General features: G+C 40.4%; 2 protein-coding genes across 2 annotated transcripts in view; both read left to right on the top strand.

Annotated features, from left to right (window-relative positions):
- Window positions 1–9,721, top strand: part of NPEPPS (aminopeptidase puromycin sensitive) — a 108,958-nt gene extending 99,237 nt beyond the window's left edge. The window contains exons 18-23 of the mRNA XM_043469996.1: window positions 812–954; window positions 1,570–1,626; window positions 4,347–4,454; window positions 4,914–5,069; window positions 5,339–5,386; window positions 8,233–9,721. Of these exons, the coding sequence (XP_043325931.1) occupies window positions 812–954; window positions 1,570–1,626; window positions 4,347–4,454; window positions 4,914–5,069; window positions 5,339–5,386; window positions 8,233–8,385 (665 nt within the window). The 3' untranslated portion in view covers window positions 8,386–9,721. The remainder of the gene's footprint in view (window positions 1–811; window positions 955–1,569; window positions 1,627–4,346; window positions 4,455–4,913; window positions 5,070–5,338; window positions 5,387–8,232) is intronic.
- Window positions 9,722–13,084: 3,363 nt separating this feature from the next.
- LOC122442332 (mitochondrial import receptor subunit TOM7 homolog) lies at window positions 13,085–13,930 on the top strand. The gene has a single exon (XM_043470047.1). It carries the CDS (start codon window positions 13,407–13,409, stop codon window positions 13,710–13,712), a length of 306 nt encoding a protein of 101 aa, XP_043325982.1. The 5' UTR covers window positions 13,085–13,406; the 3' UTR covers window positions 13,713–13,930.
- Window positions 13,931–20,688: the final 6,758 nt, after the last annotated feature.

Here is a 20,688-nt window from a genome sequence, read left to right on the forward strand (position 1 = left end):
GTTATGAATTCATTTCTCCAGAGTGGAACTGCTGGGTCATACTCTGTGTTTATTAACCTTTTGAGGAATTACTGGACTTTTTTTCAAAGTGCCCACACCATTTCACATTCCTACCAGCAGTATATGAGGGTTCTAATTTCTCTCCATCCTTGCCAACCCTCAAAAGAAACTCCATATCCGTTGGCAGTTACATTTGTTATTGTGTAATACAACACTTATTACTGTCTTTTTTATTTTAGCCATTCTAATTGGTATGAAGTGGCATCTCATTGTGGTCTTGATTTGCATTTCCCTAATGGCTAATGGTATTGGTTCCATGTGCTTACCAGCCACCTTCATATCTTTGGAATAATCCATCAGATTTTGATTTTAAAAATCTAAGATTTCAATTTAATATCCTTGGCATACTAGTTCTGTATGTGACCTTTCTCTAAATTTTGGGTCAAAACTGTATGATCTAAGTGTATTCCTTTCACACATAATTCTTATTGGTATAATTACATATAGAGAGAGAATATTTAATAAATATTAAGTAGATTCAGCTGGCATTTAGTAAATATTTAATAAATACAGTCAGCATTGTAAGAAATACAGTTGACACAGAGTCAGCATTTGCCTATCTTAGTGTCACGTCCTTCATTCTTATTACTTGATAAATTTAAATCACGTGTTCTCTCAAGTACTAAGGTAATTGATTTTGTTTGTTCAAGATCGTAGGCATGGTATAACACAATTATACAATATCCAGGTGGCATATTTGTAAAAAATAAGCTTTTTAAGTAGTTCTTTATCTCTTTTACTTCTCAATCAGGTCATCTAGATGCACTCCTGAGGGGCTTGGTCCTGGGCAAACTAGGAAAAGCAGGACATAAGGCAACATTAGAAGAAGCCCGTCGTCGGTTTAAGGACCATGTGGAAGGGAAACAGATTCTCTCTGCTGATCTGAGGAGTCCGGTAGGTTTTCATAATAAAGTACTTTGATTTCTAGGTGTCTGCATCATTCTGTGTAGTGTGGAATGTATTTAATAATAACCAAAAATGACCTAAAGAGTTGGCTTGCAGTGCAGGAGACCTGGGTTTGATCCCTAGGTTAGGAAGATCCCCTGGAGAAGGGAATAGCAACCTACTCCAGTATTCTTGCCTGGGAAATCCCATTGACAGAGGAGCCTGGCGGGCTACAGTCCTTGGGGTTGAAAAGAGTCAGACACTACTCAGTGATTAAACAACAACAAAAATGACCTAAGTATTGACCTACAAATCATGCCTAATTATTTTAATACACACCATGTAGGGAGTCTGTAGGCAGCACCTCATTTGTGTAAAGCTTCTCAGTCCACACTGGGGTACTAAAGGGTGGTTGATTATCAGTGCACATTCTCCAGTGCTCTGCTGTTACCACCTGCCATCTACCTTTCTGGTTGTTCAAGTGGGCTCTTAGGTTGTTGCCATAATTTGTATGCAATATCCACACAAATTTTTTTTACTTGCTTTCTGTCTTAACATTAGAATATTTGGAATAAGTTACATATAATCAGATCCCTTCTTTTTTGTTCCTGTGTTCTCTTGTAGGTCTATCTGACTGTTTTGAAGCATGGTGATGGCACTACCTTAGACATTATGCTCAAGGTGAGTAAATTTGGAAAGGGCTCCTATTTTCTGCTTTTGAAGTTGAATTGACACAGAGAGTATGAGCTTGAATGGTTAAAAAAAAAAGTCCTAACAAAAGAAATACATGCTGATATGCATACTGTAGGCATGCAAATATTTAGGAAGCTATAGGAGAAATATCTGCTCATCTGTACTACCAATACAAATGCCAAGTCATCTCATTTATTCACTTTTATAAATCATAAGTTTGGTTAAAAAGTCCAGTTCTTAAAAGTTTTCCCATTAATGCAAACTTACTCAGGATTCTGCCCATTTTAAGTTTATTTCTGTGCTTAGGAAAGGGATAGATGATTAGGTGCCTCAAGGATTTAGTCTATGCTGGTACCTCTTATGAATGGACAGGAAGTTAATTCACTTGCCTTCATAGCCTCTGTAGTTTCCCAGGGTGGTTAGCATATAATTAAACTCTGACTTAGAAAAGATATAGATAAAACTTTCCATGTCCTTATAATGGCAGTGATCTGTTTGATAGTCCTAATACTGTAGAACAAGTGCTGTCTCCAGTCCTTATCCATGTAGTTATTGGTCTAACCTGGTTGCATTAGAGGTGGAGGGAGCTGATTCTACTTATCAAATAAAATGTGCAATATGTGCCTAAATACCCAAATCACCATCAGACCCATTGATTAAAAGATCCACACTTAGGGATCTTAATCAGAATACTTTTCTGATCCCAAGTGCATCAGAATTACAAATCTAACCTCTGGTATTTTAGTTTTAAACAAATCCTATTTAAATGATTAGAATGTTTTAAAAATACACAAACTTTAAGAAACTACATTGCAACTGTATTGCTTTAACTGCCTATCTTGTATAAGGGTTTCCTTTCTAACAACATAAAACATTATACTTTGGGTTTACCTTTCACCTAAATGACATTAAGGTCTCTTCTCACTCTTAATATTCTGTGAACCTGTGCACTATAAATCATGCATTTCTTTGCATGTGAAATGAGATAGTTGGTATATTTTGTCTATTCCATAAAGATATGGGGAAAATAAAGGTTCTGAAAGTTTCGTGACAGGTCCTTTGACATTTTCATGTCATGGCATACGTTAAAGAATTTATACCAGTGTGTTTATTTAATAAAGAGTTTGCACCTGTTTAACACAAGGGAGCCCACAGTGGTTCAACTTTACTATGCAAAGAGCTCTAATGAAGGCAAAATCAGGGTTCTTCAAGAAACCAGTTAGGGCCGGTTGGGGAGGGATGGACTGGGAGTTTGGGATCAGCAGGTGCAAAGTATTGTTATATATGTATAACTGAATCACTTGCTGTACACTGAAAACTACCACCACATTGTAAATCAACTATACCTAAATAATATTAAAGGGAACGACGCCAGTTGCTGAGAGAGGAGGTGGATTTTGTGTTAGTAATTTAAGAATAATGAAGCAGGATAAATAACTAATTCAGAGTATATTTGAAATGTAGTGTTATGGTGCCATCTAGTGGACTCCTGTGACAGGTCCTCTTGGGGGTGGGGTGGGGAATGCTTCCTAAATGCCAGCGTTCAGACCTTGAATATTAGAGCTGAAAAGGACCTTAGAAATCATCTGTCCACCCCGCTCATTTTACAGATGGGGAAACTGAGACCCGGAGAGGTTAAGGACTTAGTCAAGATCACACAGCTAGTTAGAGGCAAAACTGGGTCTAGAACCCAGGTCTTCTGACCTCCTATCTATTTTACTACACTGCTGCTCAAAAGAGTCCAAAGGAAAGGAAGAGGAAACTGGGAGCTGTGATGGGGTCTCCAGACACTGGTCAGTGTTAACTCTTCAGAGGGAAAAAAAAAAAAAAGGTCAAGAGAGTCTATAAATTAAGTTGTCTTAGAGAAGTAGCTCATGTACATTTGAAGTTCTAATTTTTAAAAAAAACATAATATTTTGTTTCTAATTATGAAAAGAGGTTTTGGTATACTCACTATGGAAGATTTAGAGGCTAGAAAAGTATAAAGAAGAAAATAGAACTTACTTGTAATTTTAAAAAGATCACAAATACAGCATGTATAATATGATCTTACTCATGATTTGGTTAATGTAAATATAGTAATTTTTTCTTTATGCTTTTCTATTTTCTTAATGTTCTGCATTCATTATATTTGGCAGTTAAAAATGTGATGCTGCATAATCCTGCTGATCAGAGACCATTATTAATGTTAACATTTTGATGTGTTTTCAGGGTTTTTTCTCCCCTTCTCATTAAATTTTTAAAAATTTAGAACCATTTTGCTTTGTATCCCTTCTTTCAATTAATGTATCAGTGGCATGTTTATGTCATCAAATATTCTTAAAATATTACTTTCAATAATGCTTCCTGTATTTTTTACTGATGAGTTGAATTGATTTTCAGTGGTATTAGTAATGATGCTTATTTTGCCTGTCTAACATAGAACATTAGTCAGACATCAGTGAATAAAGAATTTGGTCATGACGGGCTCACCCCTTAGATCTTGAGGTTGAACTGCTCAGAACTGGTGACAAGCTATTCATGTAGTGAGCACTTAGACCTAATGATTTACTCTAGGGGCACAGGACCAACTTAGTGCTCAAACCTCTTGAAAAATATTCTTTTGTTAATTCATATCCTGCAATCTTAGCCAATGAGATTGTAAAGCAAAAGTTTCACCTTATTCAGGGAGAAGTTAATTGTCTCTTTCTGTATTTTTTTCACTATAGCTTCACAAACAAGCAGATATGCAGGAAGAGAAAAACCGAATTGAAAGAGTCCTTGGGGCTACTCTTTCACCTGAATTGATTCAAAAAGTCCTCACGTTTGCACTTTCAGTAAGTTACAGTGAAAACTGCTTTTAGAGGGAATTATTACCCACTGATCTATAGCAAGTGTCCTTGATTCAGTATTCTCTTGATCTGTCTTAATCCTAGACTAAAGGCTTCCTCTTTCTTGAAAAACTGGAGTAAGCTTTTGTTACTAACCACTGTATTTCCCTCTAGTGGTAAGAGTCAGAATAGCTGGGAGATGAAACAAACTGGAAGGCTGACACGTCCCCGTGCCTGCTTTCTGTCTCTTTCTTTCTTCGCCCTCGAGCAGGTTGTACCCATCTCGGTGCTTCATTCTCAATTTGGCTGATCTGTAGGTTAAACATTCTCCTCTTTGCTAGAAGCTTCTGGTGCCAGTTATTCCTAAAACAAGAAGGGGATTACTTGGGTACCTCAACAGCATTTGCCCTTTCTGGCATCAGACAATATTCTGGATGCGTAGACTTGTAGTTCTCTTTTTTTTAGGAAGAGGTACGTCCACAGGACACTGTGTCCGTAATTGGTGGAGTGGCTGGAGGCAGTAAGCATGGAAGGAAGGCTGCTTGGAAATTCATAAAGGACAACTGGGAAGAACTTTATAATCGATACCAGGGAGGATTCTTAATATCTAGACTAATAAAGGTACGTGAAGATGTTTGAGTAGCTTGCTTATCATGGATATTATTGAGAGACATCCATGATTCACTCAACCCATAGATTATTGTCTTTGCTTTTTAAAAGTTTCCTTAAGTAGTTACTAGATTTACTAAAGAGTTTCTCCATAACCCATCCTGTACCCTCTAGAATAAACTGAAGTTGGGAAAGAGTGGAATGATTTGTTTTTATGGTAGATGGAAGTTAGTTCCTCACCTCTTGGTTGCACTTACTGTTTATAAACCATTGTTTTTCAGCTCTCCGTTGAGGGGTTTGCAGTTGATAAGATGGCTGCAGAAGTTAAGGTAAGGAAGTACAGTCTGTGTCTCACTTTTCACCAAGAAATGGAACACGCATCAAACCATGATCGCAGATTGTCGGGGTGGTGTTGTACTCGAGCAGTGCCTCCGTGTTTTTCTTGGAGACAGGTTAGGCTGTATCCTTAAGGCCTGAAGAATTTAGACTTGGAGTCATCTTTGAGGGCATTAAAGTGGTTGAAAGAATGTGGAATTTAGAGTCAGTCAACCTGGATGTAAATCTGTGCTCTGCCCCTTGTTAGCTGCGTGACTTCAAGCAGGCTTTTTAACCTCTATGAGCCCATCTCCTCTTCCATAAAATGAGGTGATAAGATTGTCTAGATTAAGTAATATAGGGGGCCTGGAACATAGTAGGTCTTTCATGTTAGTTCTTTTTCCCTTCTCATACTCTTCATAGGTCTTCTATGTGCACAGAGAGACAAGATGACTGTGTAGGGACTCTACTCCTAGCCCTTTTACGTGTCACTTCCACCTTCATTCTTGAAAGCAAGAGGGCTTCAGGGGTGAATTTGGAAATTCCAAGAGCTATAATGTTTGGTTCACATTATGAGTTAATTTACTCAGTCACAGGTTAGTACATAATGGAGAGTCTAAATCAAGATTCAATATAATATGTATTGTATTATGTAAATAATTACTTTATTGTAAAAGTAATAAATATTCCTGAAGGAGAGATACGTGTAATTAGTTCAAGGGGAGGCCAGTGACCAGGCTAAAGCTAGTAAAGTAGAGGCATGACCAAAGAGGGCCTTGTAGGCCATATGAAAATGCTCCTAAGAATGGGAAACCCTTGAAATGGCTTATAAACAAAGGGGTGACTTAATCTGGTTTATATGATAAGGATTTCAATCTGACTGCAGTGTAGAGAATGCAGTTTGGAAAGGGGAGATATTGGGAAGCCACCCCACCAAGCAAAAAGGATAACAGTAGCTTGGAGGAGATGGAGTAATGAAAGAGTTTCAGTTCAGTTCTGTTACTCAGTCGTGTCCGACTCTTTGCGACCCCTTGGACTGCAGCTCGCCAGGCCTCCCTGTCCATCACCAACTCCCAGAGCTTCCTCAAACTCATGTCCATCGAGTTGGTGATGCCATCCAACCATCTCATCCTCTGTCGTCGGCTTCTCCTCCCACCTTCAATCTTTCCCAGCATCAGTGTCTTTTCAAATGAGTCATTTCTTTGCATCAGGTAGTCAAAGTATTGGATTTTCAGCTTCCAATGAATATTCAGGACTGATTTCCTTTAGGATGGACTGGTTGGATCTCCTTGCAGTCCAAGGGACTCTGAAGAGTCTTCTCCAACACCACAGTTCAAAAGCATCAATTCTTCGGCACTCAGCTTTCTTTATGGTCCAACTCTCTCATCCATACATGACTACTGGAAAAACCATAGCTTTGACCAAATGGACCTTTGTTGGCAAAGTAATGTGTCTGCTTTTTAATATGCTGTCTAGGTTGGTCATAACTTATCTTCCAAGGAGCAAGCATCTTTTAATTTCATGGCTGCAATGATTTTGGAGCCCCCCAAAATAAAGTCTGTCACTGTTTCCATTGTTTCCCAGTCTATTTGCCATGAAGTGATGGGACTGGATGCCTTGATCTTAGTTTTCTGAATGTTGAGTTTTAAGCCAACTTTTTCACCCTTCTCTTTGACTTTCATCACGAGGCTCTTCAGTTCTTTGCTTTCTGCCATAAGGGTGGTGTCATCTGCATATCTGAGGTTATTGATATTTCTCCCAGCAATCTTGATTCCAGGGCTTGATTTTGTTAATCTTTAATACAGCCAGTATTTATTGAATGTTTTGTCTGTATTGTGAACATATCTGGGGGAGGAAGAAGGAAGTAGTCCAGGATAATTTCCAGGTTTCTCATGAGTAAGCAGTGGTATTATTTGTTGAGGTAGAATGAGAGGAACTCTTGTATCTTACTCAGGCCCTAAGAACCCAACTGTGATAGAACAGGAGCCATTGGCATCCATGTCAATAACGTTATGATTTCTAAGAGGTTTAGACTTAATCTGATGAATTAGTCATTCTCTCTTATATACCTGTAATGACTAGTTCAAAGGAAAGACCCCTCCGTCCCCCGTCCCCATCCTTTTGCTGGTTGGTATTTTCTGTGAAACCAGGTGTATTTCATTAGAAAATGGTTTATTCAACCTTTAATCAATAAGCATTGCAGTAATTACAATGAACTCTGAAGTAGTTTATTGTATGAAAATGTGTCTATAAAATTTTAAATTATTAGAATATGGCAGCAATTTAAGCTTCTTAGTTTTATTATCCCTTACAAATTAATCTTTATTGGAAGTAGCCAAAATGTGTTGAGTCTTTAACTACTCTCTGCCAAGTATTATATTTTCTCATAGATGATAAAACAGAGCAGTTAATTTACTCAGTCACACTTTAGTACATGATGGAGCCTAGATCAAGTCCCAAAGCTGATTTCAAAGTCTAGACTTCAGGTAGGTTTTTTTAACCCCTGTGAGCCAGTCGCATCTGTAAATTGGGTGATAAGATTGTCATTTAGATGAAGTAACACAGGGGGCCTGGTCCTTGATAATAGTCCTTTTTACTTTCTTTTGCTGATTGGACAATGAACCTTAAGGAATATAGGTTCTTTCTCTTTGATTAGGTTTTTAGCATATAATACATTAGGGGAAGAATTCCTATAGGTCTAAGGTGCAGCTTGTTTTCTTTTAGCCTGGCAGTGGTAAATTTTCATGAGTGAAGCTTATGAATCCATAGACAGTGGATATTTTTTCTTTTTCATGACCTGTGATATTAGCTTCTTACTATTGCTAGTAATGATCTTACATTCTGGATTGTCTTATGCCAGGCTTTCTTCGAGAGTCACCCAGCTCCTTCAGCGGAGCGTACCATCCAGCAGTGTTGTGAAAATATCCTGCTGAATGCTGCTTGGCTAAAGCGAGATGCTGAGAGCATCCACCAGTACCTCCTTCAGCGAAAGGCCTCACCACCCACAGCATGAACCTGGAGCACACCACCACTGCGGTTCTACTGCTTCGTGCAGGCTTAAGGTGGAGCGACTGAACAGCTGATTCACATGCCAAGAATTTGGAGTCTTCTTTCAAGCCAGTGGGGGTTGGACAATGAATGTAGTTAACTGGTTCCTGCTCACACTCCAGAATTAAATTCTATTGAAAAAGGAAAATCAGCAATTCAGCAAAAAAATAAAAATGTAAATATGATAGTAATAAAATAGAGCATAACGAAACTGTGAAACTTCCTGAAGCCTTGTCAGTGGTTAAAAGTATTTAACACTCTCCTGTTAATGACAGATGTTCTGTTTTTATAACGTACCAAAAGGAAACTAGAGGCTTCTGTAAAGAGGATTTTTGTGAAGTGGGTTCTACAAGCAGCCTACAAGCCAAGTGTCCATTGCTGGGAATGGTTAAACATTAAAGGCTGATAGCTGGTATAACATAGAGTCTGTGTATAATCTCAAGTGGGGTTTTTTTGTTTTTTGTTTATTTGGCATGGGGACTGATCAGGAAGATATATTTTCCTGCATAACTCAATCTGAACCAAGGATTGTAGTTTTCCTCCTTGCCTTCCCTTCTGTGTGACCCCTTGGCAAGAAAAAAAAAAGTTTGAAAAAAAAAACCAAACCTATCCTGGTCTGGGTTTTTTCCTTCCCTTAGTTCCATCCCAGCCCACCACCCCGGTGTCCTTCTTAGAGATCAATAATAAGGAAACATCTTTTATAGCCACATTAAATAAGAGAAACTGATATACATTATTTTTTCTTTCTTTTTTAAGATGACTTTTAAGAATCCTGAAATGCATATAGGTGAGACAATAGAAATGAAAAGTTTTCAACCAAGCCTTTCTGAAGGAGTTATTCTGCTGAAAATGGTCTGACAGGCCAGCTGTTGGCCCTCTTTCTGACAGTATCAGCACTGGCTTCTCCTGGTTCAGTTCGGGCCTGTAAGAAGTCACTGGTTGCTGATGCAGGGCCCATGTGTTAGTGGTAACTGGTTTTAAAAAAAAAAAAACAGACTGTAAGCCTGTGTGTGCCACTCTGCTTCCACAGGATCCTACTAACAAGCCTCACCAACCTAATCCAGTGAGTTTTAACTCTAAATCTCATTCCTTCCCTCTTTCCCTACTTTTTTTCTTTTCTTTTTCTTTAAAAAAAAATATTTTTGTGTGTTATTAACAGGAATTCATATTTGGTGTGGCTTAACTGTATTTCAGAAGGTCATCAGATTGTGAGACTGCTTCCTTGAAACATTTTTGTGCTATTGTTTTAAAAAAATAATAATTAAAAAACAGTTGGCGTTAATAAAAATGTCAATGTGAAATTGATGTCCTGATGTCCTTTATTCTCTTTGGTAAGCAACTAAAACCTTTTCTGTCATTCAGTAGGATTATAAGTTTTACTACCATAGGGGTTTTTTGAGTCTAAGAAAATCCAGTTGCTGAATTTCTAATGAATAGTACCTAGCCAGAAAAACCCTAAGATTCCTCCTAAATTACTTCTGGATTAACTCAGAAACCTCTTACAGCTCCTTAGAGTCAGCATTCAGGAGTTAACCTTAGCCTGCCAGTTCCTATGTACTGAGGCTTCTATCTAGGCATGTGCTTACGGCACCAGCAAAGTAAAGACTCCAAACAGACTGAAATAAATTGTTTTAATGAAAGAACTCATAATCAAATGCTGGAAGGTGTCTCAGTTTTAGCACACATGCAAGCTGTGTGTATATAATGGTTCAGTGGTTTGAATCATGTTGGGGAGGAGATGGGTGCTGGCTGCATTCCTCTTCAGAACTGCTTCTCATCCTGTTTTGTGTCCCTGGTCTTGACCCCCGTGGACTGCATCAACAGGTTCCTTTGCCCTCTGACTTCAGGTTGTGTTGATCCAATTAGTAACACCCTCAGAAGATCAAAAGGCTGAGGAATGGATGCTTAGAAGCCTGGGTATTTATTTCCCTCACTTTTAAGTCACCAGGTCACATAGGTTGTCTGTGTTCCTCTACCAAAGACTGTGACTCCTAACAAGCAGCCTTCTTTAGCTCCAGCTCCTTCTCTCTGCCCCTTATTTCTAGGGATAGAAAGGGCCACTCATTTACTGGCTCCTGAACTCTGCCCATGTCTTTGTGAACAGTCCCTTTATTAAACCTTCCTCAAATTACCCAGTTTGAGTGTATTCTCTGTTTTCCACTAATATCTTGATTGATTTGGGCACCATAGTCTTGATGCTTTGGGTCTCTAAAGGTCTTAATCCAGCCTTTTCCATGTCAGATATTTTATGTGGCTGCACCATGAGGCTTGTGGAATCTTAGTTCCCCAACCAGGGATTGAACCAATGCCCTCGGCAGTGAAAGCATGGAGTCCTAACCACTGGACTGCAAAGGAATTCCCTGTCAGATGTTTTAGTTTATTGTTTGTCTTCCAAATAGCTCCCTATCCTAGGTAATATACAGATCCTAGGTAATTTTACAGATGAGAAAGCAGGCTCAGAAAAATTAGGTAGTTAAACAGCAAATAACTCTCAGTCCTATTGGTCAACTCAAGCTTGCCAGTCTGCACAAACCTGTGTTCTTCCAGCTGAAATTGTTAGGTTTCCACAATTAGAAGATCATGCAGTCACAATGGATACAAGCAATAGCTTTAAAGATACTTAATGATTCTCCTTTTCCCTAATTTTTGTGAAAGTTGCTCAGTCATGTCTGACTCTTTGCGACCCCATGGACTGTAGTCCATGGAATTCTCAAGTCCAGGGAATTCTCAAAGGGTAGCCTTTCCCTTCTCCAGGGGATCTTCCCAACCCAGGGATTGAACCCAGGTCTCCCGCATTGCAGACAGATTCTTTACCAGCTGAGCCACAAGGGAAGCCCAAGAATACAGGAGTGGGTAGCCTATCCCTTCTCCAGCAGATTTTCCTGATCCAGGACTCGAACTGGGGTCTCCTGCATTGCAGGCAGATGCTTTACCAATGGAGATATCAGGGAAACCCCTTTTCCATAATATCTCTTGGTTAAAATTTTTACGAGAAATGAGAAGGTTGGGAAGAAAGACAAATGTGTTAGTTTCTTATAGAGAATGTTATTTTATATTTATGGGAAGCAGTAGAGGCTTTTGGGACAGTGGGCAGTGGTGGGTGAATTCTTATCTGGCATTTTCTAAGAATGAGTTTCAGGAAGTAAGGAACCCTTTATAAAGAATGTATCTCTGTGGTGTGCAATTTGGGGAGTATGAGGGGTTTTATAGCTTTAAATCAAGTCTTTCAACTCTGTTATCCAAATGAGTCCTGGACTTGGAGCCATATTTGTAGGGCTAGTAATTTTTTTCTCAGCAAGAAAATAAAAAGCTTTTGGTAATATAATGTTGACTCTATACTTACAATATCATATTTGACTGAATAATAAATCAGCTGATGAGAATTTAATCTACTGTTACTAGATACTAGTTTTAGGATCTCGGAGTTGTTTTTAATAGGACTCTGTCTTCTGTGGGCTTATACTAGGTGGCTCAGTGGTAAAGAATCCACCTGCCAATGCAGGAGACTTGAGTTTGATTCAGGAAGTTCCCCTGGAGAAGGGATAGGCCACCCACTCCAGTATTCTTGCCAGGGAAATCCCATGGACGTAGGAGCCTGGCGGGTTACAGTCCATGGAGTAGGGTAGCAAAGAGTGCATGACTTAGCATGCATCTTTCGTGGTAATGCAAAATACCCACCCCAAATTGACCTGCCTTCTTAGAACAATCCTAGTACAAGCGAAGTGGTCAAGGTGTTTGGTTTTAAATTCTAGAGTGAGACAGGGGACCCTGATATTAATGAAACACGTGGGCCAAATAACTGCTTTCCCTAGGAAACCAAGTCAGAGGATTGGTTCTTCTAACGGTTTGATGGTTAACTTTGTGATAAATGGTAGTGTCAGGAAGGAAAGTTGATTGGGTTGTTACTGCCACTTGTAGATAACTCTTGTTCAGTCGCTAAGTCTGACTCTTTTTGACCCCATTGACCGCAGCACGCCAGGGTTCCCTGTCCTTTGCCATCCCCCGGAATTCACTCGAACTCATGTCATTGAGTCGGTGATGCCATCCAACCGTCTCATTCTCTGTCACCCCTTTATCCTGCCCTCAGTCTTTCCCAGCATCAGGGTCTTTTCCAATGAGTTGGCTCTTCACATCAGGTGGCCAAAGAGAACTCTGCTTCTCTGATTTTGTTGCTGCTATCTGGCAATTGTAGCTTTCACTTCTGAGCTCCTGGTCCAATGCTGGGGTGGAATTAGCAACAGAGAAGGAACATAGCTTACCATCTGTCATAACTTGTGCTTTCTCAGGAAGCTGCCACCAGCTGACAGCAGATATGCTATATACCAATTAAAATGAAAACCAAGGAGGGAAAAACAGTCTGGCCATAGTTTGGCTGATCATACCAATATGGTCCTCTGTGACATCCATCTCCTCTCACCTCCAAACAACCTTAACCTTTATCATAAATCTGACAAATTGTACAAGTATACATTACACTGCAGTCTTAACCCACTCTGATTCATTAAGGTGTTGATTACCTTGTATTATGTATACTAACCTTATGGATATACTCTTCTTCATGCTTATTAGACTTTTAAAGAAATTAAGAAAACAGTACACTAAATGGCTGATGATTTAATAGGAGAAATCTCAAGACAACACAGGATACAAGATAGTGGAGGAGAGGTGGAGAGAAATAGTTTATGAGAAAAAAATACAAAACATTTAAAATATTTGACATGACTGAGGATGGGTGAGATGATTACTGCTTTTCTAATAGGTCAGTGGCCTCTTCTATCAATGGAGAATTTAAAGTCGGGAGAATGTGAAGGGTGTAGAAGGATGAAGTTAATGCTGTGGCCTTTACAAGTGTAAAGAAGTGCCTCCTCTCACGTCATCCTTGAAACAGACTCCATCTCCACTGGATAGACAGCATGTCTCACAGAAGATCTCTTGGCTACCAAAGCTGGCCTTTCCCTGCCTCTGCTGACACTTTGCTCCCTATAGATGGAAAATTCTAGACCTGTGTGTCCAAATACAGTAGCACCAGCCATATGCAGCTATTTAAGTTCCCATATGCAGCTATTTAAGTTTAAAGTAAGTTCCAGCGTTTGCTGCTCTTGTCTCACGGGTGTCGCCAGCGCTGTCGCAATGGTGAAGCTGAGCAAAGAGGCCAAGCAAAGGCTGCAGCAGCTTTTCAAGGGAGGACAATTTGCCATCCGCTGGGGTTTTATTCCTCTCGACCTGGGATTTAAGAGGGGTACAGATCCTGGAATGCCTGAACCAACTGTTTTGAGCTTCCTTTGGGGATAAAGGACTGTGGTCATCTGGTTTTGGAAGCAGTCAATGCAGAGGAACAATATGGAAGGTGTGCTCTCTGGCTGGGATAAGAGATGGGACATCGTTCAGACGGTCACCAATTGGATGGCACAGGGCTCTTGTCAGGTGCATCTGTGGCACAGTGGAACCTCTACTGACTTATTTATGATAGACTATATTAAAATAAATGTTTTTAACAATGTTAAAAAAAATAAAGTAAGTTCCACATTCAAGTGCTCAGCAGCCACCCATGGCTAGTGGCTGCCATATTGGGCAGTACAGATAGAGATCATATCCATCGCCGAAGGAAGTTCTATTTGAGCACCCTGTTCTACATCTAGTATGTGCAAGTGTATTTTTTGTGTATGGTAGAGAATAATTAGATAGTCTGTGCTCTTCTTTGGGCCTCCCAGGTGGCGCTAGTGGTAAAGAACCTGCCTATCATTGCAGGAGACATAAGAGACGCGGGTTTGACCCCTGGGTGGGGATGATCCCATGGAGGAGGGCATGGCAACCCACTCCAGTGTTCTTGTCTGGAGAATCCAATGGACAGAGTAGCCTGATGGGCTACAATGGGATCACAAAGAATCGGACAGGACTGAAGTGACTTTGCATTCATGCATGCTTTTACCAACCTCATTGTAACAATTTGCTATTCATCTAACACTGTATCCCCTTAAAATTTTAATTCTGTTCACAAATGTAATACATATCCATTTTCCAAATTTTGAAAGGGAAAAAAACACCCTAGAGAATAACTATCCCTTCTTATAAATCCAGCTCCTGAAGACAATCATGCTTGCCAGGTAAGATTGGGGCATATTCTTCCAGCTATGTTTCTATAAACTAGGCATCTAGTTATTTTTAGTAGGAAGACAGGCTGTGCCCTCTTTGCCTGATCCCCTTTGTAACCAGTGCCACAAAGTTTCAGTCTTTGCCTTAGGCATGGAAGTGTGCCAGGCTTACACCTGCAAGCTCTAAGTCATGCAGCTCACCACCAAGGATGGCTGGAGAACAAAGAAACAATTGGCAAATGCATACCTTGAGAACATCTTCCTTGTTTAGAGTCTCTGGTTCACGAACGTTTTCCAGCCTGACTGCCTGACGCTGAGTGCAGCTCTGTGGCGTGTGCATATTTGAAGAATGTGGCTTTAAGCTCTTGGGTTCAGTTCGTTTTAAGTGGTTCACGTAATGAATTCACTCAATGTTCTTTCCTCACTCGCAATGTGAACTGCACTATATTTGGAACTAACATTTGCAACCTTATACACCACTGCCTGGCTATCTAGCCACAAATTTTGATTACCGTGAACTGGACTGAGGAAGGTATATAGTGACGGATTTCACGAAGACACTGCTAAGGAGAGAGAGAGCTGGCTTGAAAACCTTAAGGGAGGTCAGCTTGCTGCAACTGTTGAAATGAGGCCATGAGTTCCTCCCACTGGCCTCTGTTTACCTGCTTGATGCCTGCCTCGCCAGCTTGGGCCACTGTGTTACTACCACTCCTGTGCTTGTACCACTAATTTGCTAACTGTACCTCACTGCTTCCAACATGGAAAATGAACGTGCCCCACAACTCTAAATGACCTACCTGTGTGCATCAAACCAAGGCAAGACCTGAGACACGAGGAGCCTGAGTAGCTTTCAACGTCCCTGTCATCTGAGATCCGCCCTTGACTATCTCAAAAGGATGCTGGGCAAAGGTGGTCACTGGTACAGAAGCATCACAGAGACAACCGAAGAGGTGAGAAGAGCACCAGTCTTTTCTAGTCATTAACGAATACAGTGGCGCTGTGCTCTAACCTCACCACCTGCTGTGTGATGCGGGATGTGTGCCTTTTGGTCGCAAAGGACCTTGATTATTGAAATGTCAGAAGAAGCACCACAGCATTGGACTAGAAGGCAAGGTTCTGATGCATTAGTTCCACGGCCATGGAATCCAGAGAGCAGACTTGTTACAAAAGCTTTCAGAGTAAAAGTATATTATAGGAGGCACAGAGCAGGAACAAGAACTACTGAATGAATAATTTGTACTTTTATTTTAGGCTGCACAGGTCTTCGTTGCTATGTGGGCTTTCTCTAGTTGCAGCAAGCAGGGTCTTCTCTAACTGCGCGGCATGGGCTTCTTGCTGCAGCGGCTTCTCTTGTTGCGGAGCACAGGCTCTAGGCGAGTGGGCTTCAGTGGCTGCGGCAGGTGGACTCAGTAGTCGGGGCTCGCATGCTCTAGAGCATGAGCTTAGTGGCGGTGGCACACGGGGCTTAGTTGCCCCACAGCATGTGGGATCTTGGATCAGGGATTGAACCCACATCTCTGGCATTGGCAGGTGGATTCTTCACCACTGAGACACCAAGTCCTGAATGAGTCATCCGAAGTGTGATGAGTCTTTGGAATGGGAAGTGCTGGGTGGTACAAGGGATGTTACTGGCAAGTTCCACGTAGCCTCAATGTTTAGGAAAGACTCCCATGAAGAAATGTTGTTGAACTGAGACTCAAAAGATGCTAGCCAGGCAAAGAGGACAGGGAAGAGTGTTCTCGATGAAAGAAACAGCACATGCATTGCCAGGCCTATAGCTGGAGAGAACCTGACCTATTTAGAGAACCAAAAGAAATCCAGAATAGCTAGAAAAAAGAGAGTTCCTGGGAAGGTAGTGAAAGAGGCTCTGGAGAAGTAGGGAAGGCCCAGGCTAGGGTGGGACTTAGGCCACGTTGAAGATTCTAAACTTTAGCTAAAGGACAATGGGAAACCATCAGTTTCCTTATCGTAAAGTGAGAAATAATAATCTCAGAGTTACCAGGAAACAAGATGAGAAAAATGCAAGTGAAAGGTCTTTGTAAGTTACAAAGCATGATAAGGAATGTTACTAACATTGCAATATCATTAGTAGTAATAATAAGCAGGGCTGCTTTCTCAAGTAATAGAAGTAATCGTACAAATCTTCTAAGTGGGAACATGAGGCAGTCATTGCCACCCCACCTCCCCAGCCATGCCGTTCAACTGGCAGGATCTTAGTTCCTGGATCAGGGATGGAACCTGTGCCCCTCCACGGTGAAATTGCAGAGTCTTGACCACTGGATAGCCAGGGAAGTCCCTGAAATAGTCTATAAATTATTAAACTCTGACTTATTCAAGGGAACTGATAGAAATGTCAGAAGTTTATTTTAGTTGAAACTTGCAGTGTGAGGTTCATGAAGCCCAGGCGTTAGCTCAGCTCTTTGGAGCAGGATCACACCATTTATGGCCATGTGTGTTTCTCAACTCTACACTGACTCCCCAACACCACTTGCAGAAAAGATCAGTATTCTTCCTCCTTCTCAAACCCACCAGAGCAGAACGGCTGACACATTCTTTCCTCTTCATTTCTTCCAGCCAGAGCTGGGGCCCAGCATCTCCTTCCTAGGTCAGCTTTTGTGGAAGCTGTCACTGTTCCCAAAACATTACACTCTTCTGAGCTCTTCGTGGCAAGATAATTATCCCAGTTAGCACCTGCATTACATTTTAGGAAAAATTTGACACCTTTCCAATTCTGTGATGTTGTACTTTTACAATGGTTCTGTAAAGTAGGCACAACTGAGTATCACAGAAACGATGCAAAACCGGGAGCTCTCCTCTTCTATCTGACCGGCACAGATATGCCACCAGGAGAATTTAATGGTTCATTTTAGGCCACTTCCTCTCTGCCTGCAGCACATTAAGTTCTATCCAACGACAGAAGGGCAGAGTTTCTGCAAGTGTAGCATTTGATTTGGTCAACCAAACCAGACCTTCTTCCCCAGAGGTCAATATCATCAATGCTCCACACTACCACACACCAGAGGTTGCAAACTTGCATTTTGTCTTTCACATTCAGAATGTCTTTAAAACTTTTTGAAAATTTTAACACCAGTTTTTAAAAGTCAAATTGCACGTCAAAGTTCAGATTTCTAGCTTTTCCCTTTTTAAAAAAATTTTATTGGAATATAGTTGATTTACAGTGTTGTGTTAATTATATCCAGCTTTTCTTGAAAAATCAGATCTGACATCAGTCTCTGAAGATGAGCAGAGTCTTCTGACCAACACACTCTACCTCTGTCCCTACTCTGACTAGGTCTTTTATGAAGGTCCCATGACAGTTCCAGAATATGAGTTTGTATAGCTATCCCCATACACACCAGGCATCATGAACATGGAATCCCTCCTTTGTGACTCTTTCATATGCATAGGGATTATTCTGTTTGGATGCAACTTTGAGTGTTTTGGAGATCTTTGTGTAGATAAGAAAAAAACGCCTCGGCCACTACAGTGGCTACTCCAGTCTACCGCTGGTGGATCTTAATTATTTGCAGCTACTTCCCAAGGGTAAAGATAAAAAACTTTATCCCACCAGACTTCTGTTAGGCCACTCCTTTCTGTTGTCTCCTCTGTTCCTTCATTCTGGCCCTTTTCTCATTCATTCAAAATTCAGAGCCTTTTTTAAAATATATTTATATACTTAAGAAGGTGCCGAGACAATGGCCTCAAATCATTTTTTTAAATTTTATTTGTTCATTCATTCATGTATTTAATTTTGACTGTGCTAGGTCTTCATTGATGCATGTGGGCTTTCTCTAGTTGCAGGGTGCAGGCACTGCAGTGGCTTCTCTTGTTGCAGAGCATGGACTCTAGAGCTTGGGCTCAGTAGTAGTGGCCCACAGGCTTAATTACTCCAAGGCATGTGGGGTCTTCCTGGACCAGGGATTGAACCCATGTCCCCTGCACTGGCAGGTGGATTAACCATTGGACCACCAGGAAAGTCCTCAAATCATTTTTGTAATGAGATGGAGAATTTTAAAAATATCTTACTGGAATCCCACTTCCAGTATATATCCAAAAGAACTGAAAGCAAGATCTCAAAGAGATATATATACACTCATGCTCATAGCAGCATTACTTACAAAAGCTAAGAGATGGAAGCACCCAGGTGTCCACTGATGAATGAATGGATAAATAAAATGGCTACATACAACAGAATATTGATTGGCCTCATGGGAGGAAATAGATGAACCTCGAGGACATATGCTAAGTGAGATGAGCCAATTACAGAGACATACGTGTATGACTCCCTTACAGAAGGTATCTAGAGTGCTCAAATTCAGAGACACAAAGTGGAACGGTGATTGCCAGGGGCAGGGATGGGTGAGGGGAAAGTAGAGAGTTGTTCAATGGATACAGAATTTCAGTTTTGCAAGATGAGTAAGTTCTAGAGAGCCATAACCCACAACCATGTGACTGTACTTAACACTACTGAACTATACACTTAAAAATGGTTGATGGTAAATTTTTTAAACCATATTTTTTTAAAGTGTTTTTTTAATGCATCATTAGAGATCTGAGTTCTGCTAGGGGTTCCAACACTGACTTCTGTGACCTTCGGGAAGGCACTCTCTGGAACTCAGGTCCTCTTCCAAAAAATGAGAAGGGAGAAGAGAGAAATAAAAACACCAACCTTGGTGTGGGGCAGACAGATGTGACAGTGCAGGGTGAACTGAATGCTCTGCAAATATTAGATGTGCTCATCAACTCAAACCGTGGGCTCTGTGGTGACTTAATCTTAATCGTAGGTTAAAAAAAAAAAAAATTCAAGGTCTGTGTTAAGTGCCAGAACCTTACAGAGGAAAGAACAAGAGCCTGCCCTCAAACTGCTCAGTCTAGTGGAAAAAATTAAAACAGGACTAGAAAAAAATTTACCATGTGTCACAGGTCAGTCTAACATATGACAGATTCAAGGATACACAACTTAATTCCCTATTAATAGGATGAAGGTTGAACATACACTATGACCTGTTGTTTGGGTAAATCAACCGTCTCAAATTAGAGCACAAGTTTAAATCTAGATAATCTTTTCCAGGTGTTTAGTATAAAAAAAAAAATGTGTGCATGTATACTTTCATCCATAGCCTTTTGCTTAGATGCATTTTTTAACTGATATTTAATTCTTTAATTAGTTTATTAATGTACTGATTTATTAATTGCATTTAATCAATTTGATTCCCATTTAAACAAAAGACGCCCCAGACAGCTGGAACAAAGAGTACTCCTACTGGCTGGGCCGCAGTCTACAAGGAAGAAAGCCTGAAGTGTGAGGGTTGATGGAGACCAGCCTCCATACTCTGTTGACACAATTACATCTCCATAAATATTATCCACAGCCAAGCCAGTCTACTGTGATTAAGCTTTGGTTTTCAGTTTTTAAAAATATTTTTTTCCTGGAGTTAATCATTAATAAAAAAAAAAAAAAAATTGGGGGCTGTGCACTTAAGATTTCCAGGTCCTTATAATTAATTTTTCTCTACCATCACCAAAAGTGTAGATATTTCCTATGTTAATTTTGTCTGATTTCTTGGCGACATCCCTTCTGGGGCCTTCTGTCCTCCTGCCCCAGTCCTGACTGATTACTCTGGAAGGCCTGCAGCCAGGTTATGTCACCCTGGGATTTCCTTTCATCATTATCATGAGAATTCTCTTCACTTCTCACCTCTGTTGAATATCCTGTTTCCAGGATCACATGTCTTCTTGTTTCTTCATTTGTTGTCTCATTTTGGCGTACCACATCCTCCAGTCATTTCCTGAGAAGGGGTACGTAGGTAGGAAGTAAAATTTTTTAAGATTTCACACATCTGAAAATACGCTTACATTACGGAATTAACAATTTGACTAATTCATAAAGTTATAGGTCATAAATAATTCGAAAGCATTCCTCTGCTGTCTTCCAGAATGCCTGACCGGAAGCATGGTACCATTCTGACAACTGTTCCTTTGAATGTTAATTGCTTTTTCCCTCAGAAGGTTTTAGTAACCTTTCTCTATTTACTCAACAAGCTGAAATATCTGATTTCTTTTCCATCCACTGTTGACATCACTTTGCTCACCAAAGTCCATATAGTCAAAGCTATGATTTTTCCAGTAGTCATGTACAGATGTGAGAGCTGGACAATAAAAAAGGCTGAGTGCCA

This window comes from Cervus canadensis, chromosome 1, assembly GCF_019320065.1.
Source record: "Cervus canadensis isolate Bull #8, Minnesota chromosome 1, ASM1932006v1, whole genome shotgun sequence".
Taxonomy (NCBI): Eukaryota; Metazoa; Chordata; class Mammalia; order Artiodactyla; family Cervidae; genus Cervus; species Cervus canadensis.

Bases quoted from the DNA above. Each gene is read 5' to 3' on its own strand.
- LOC122442332 (XM_043470047.1), top strand. From the start codon at position 13,407: ATGGAAAATTCTAGACCTGTGTGTCCAAATACAGTAGCACCAGCCATA.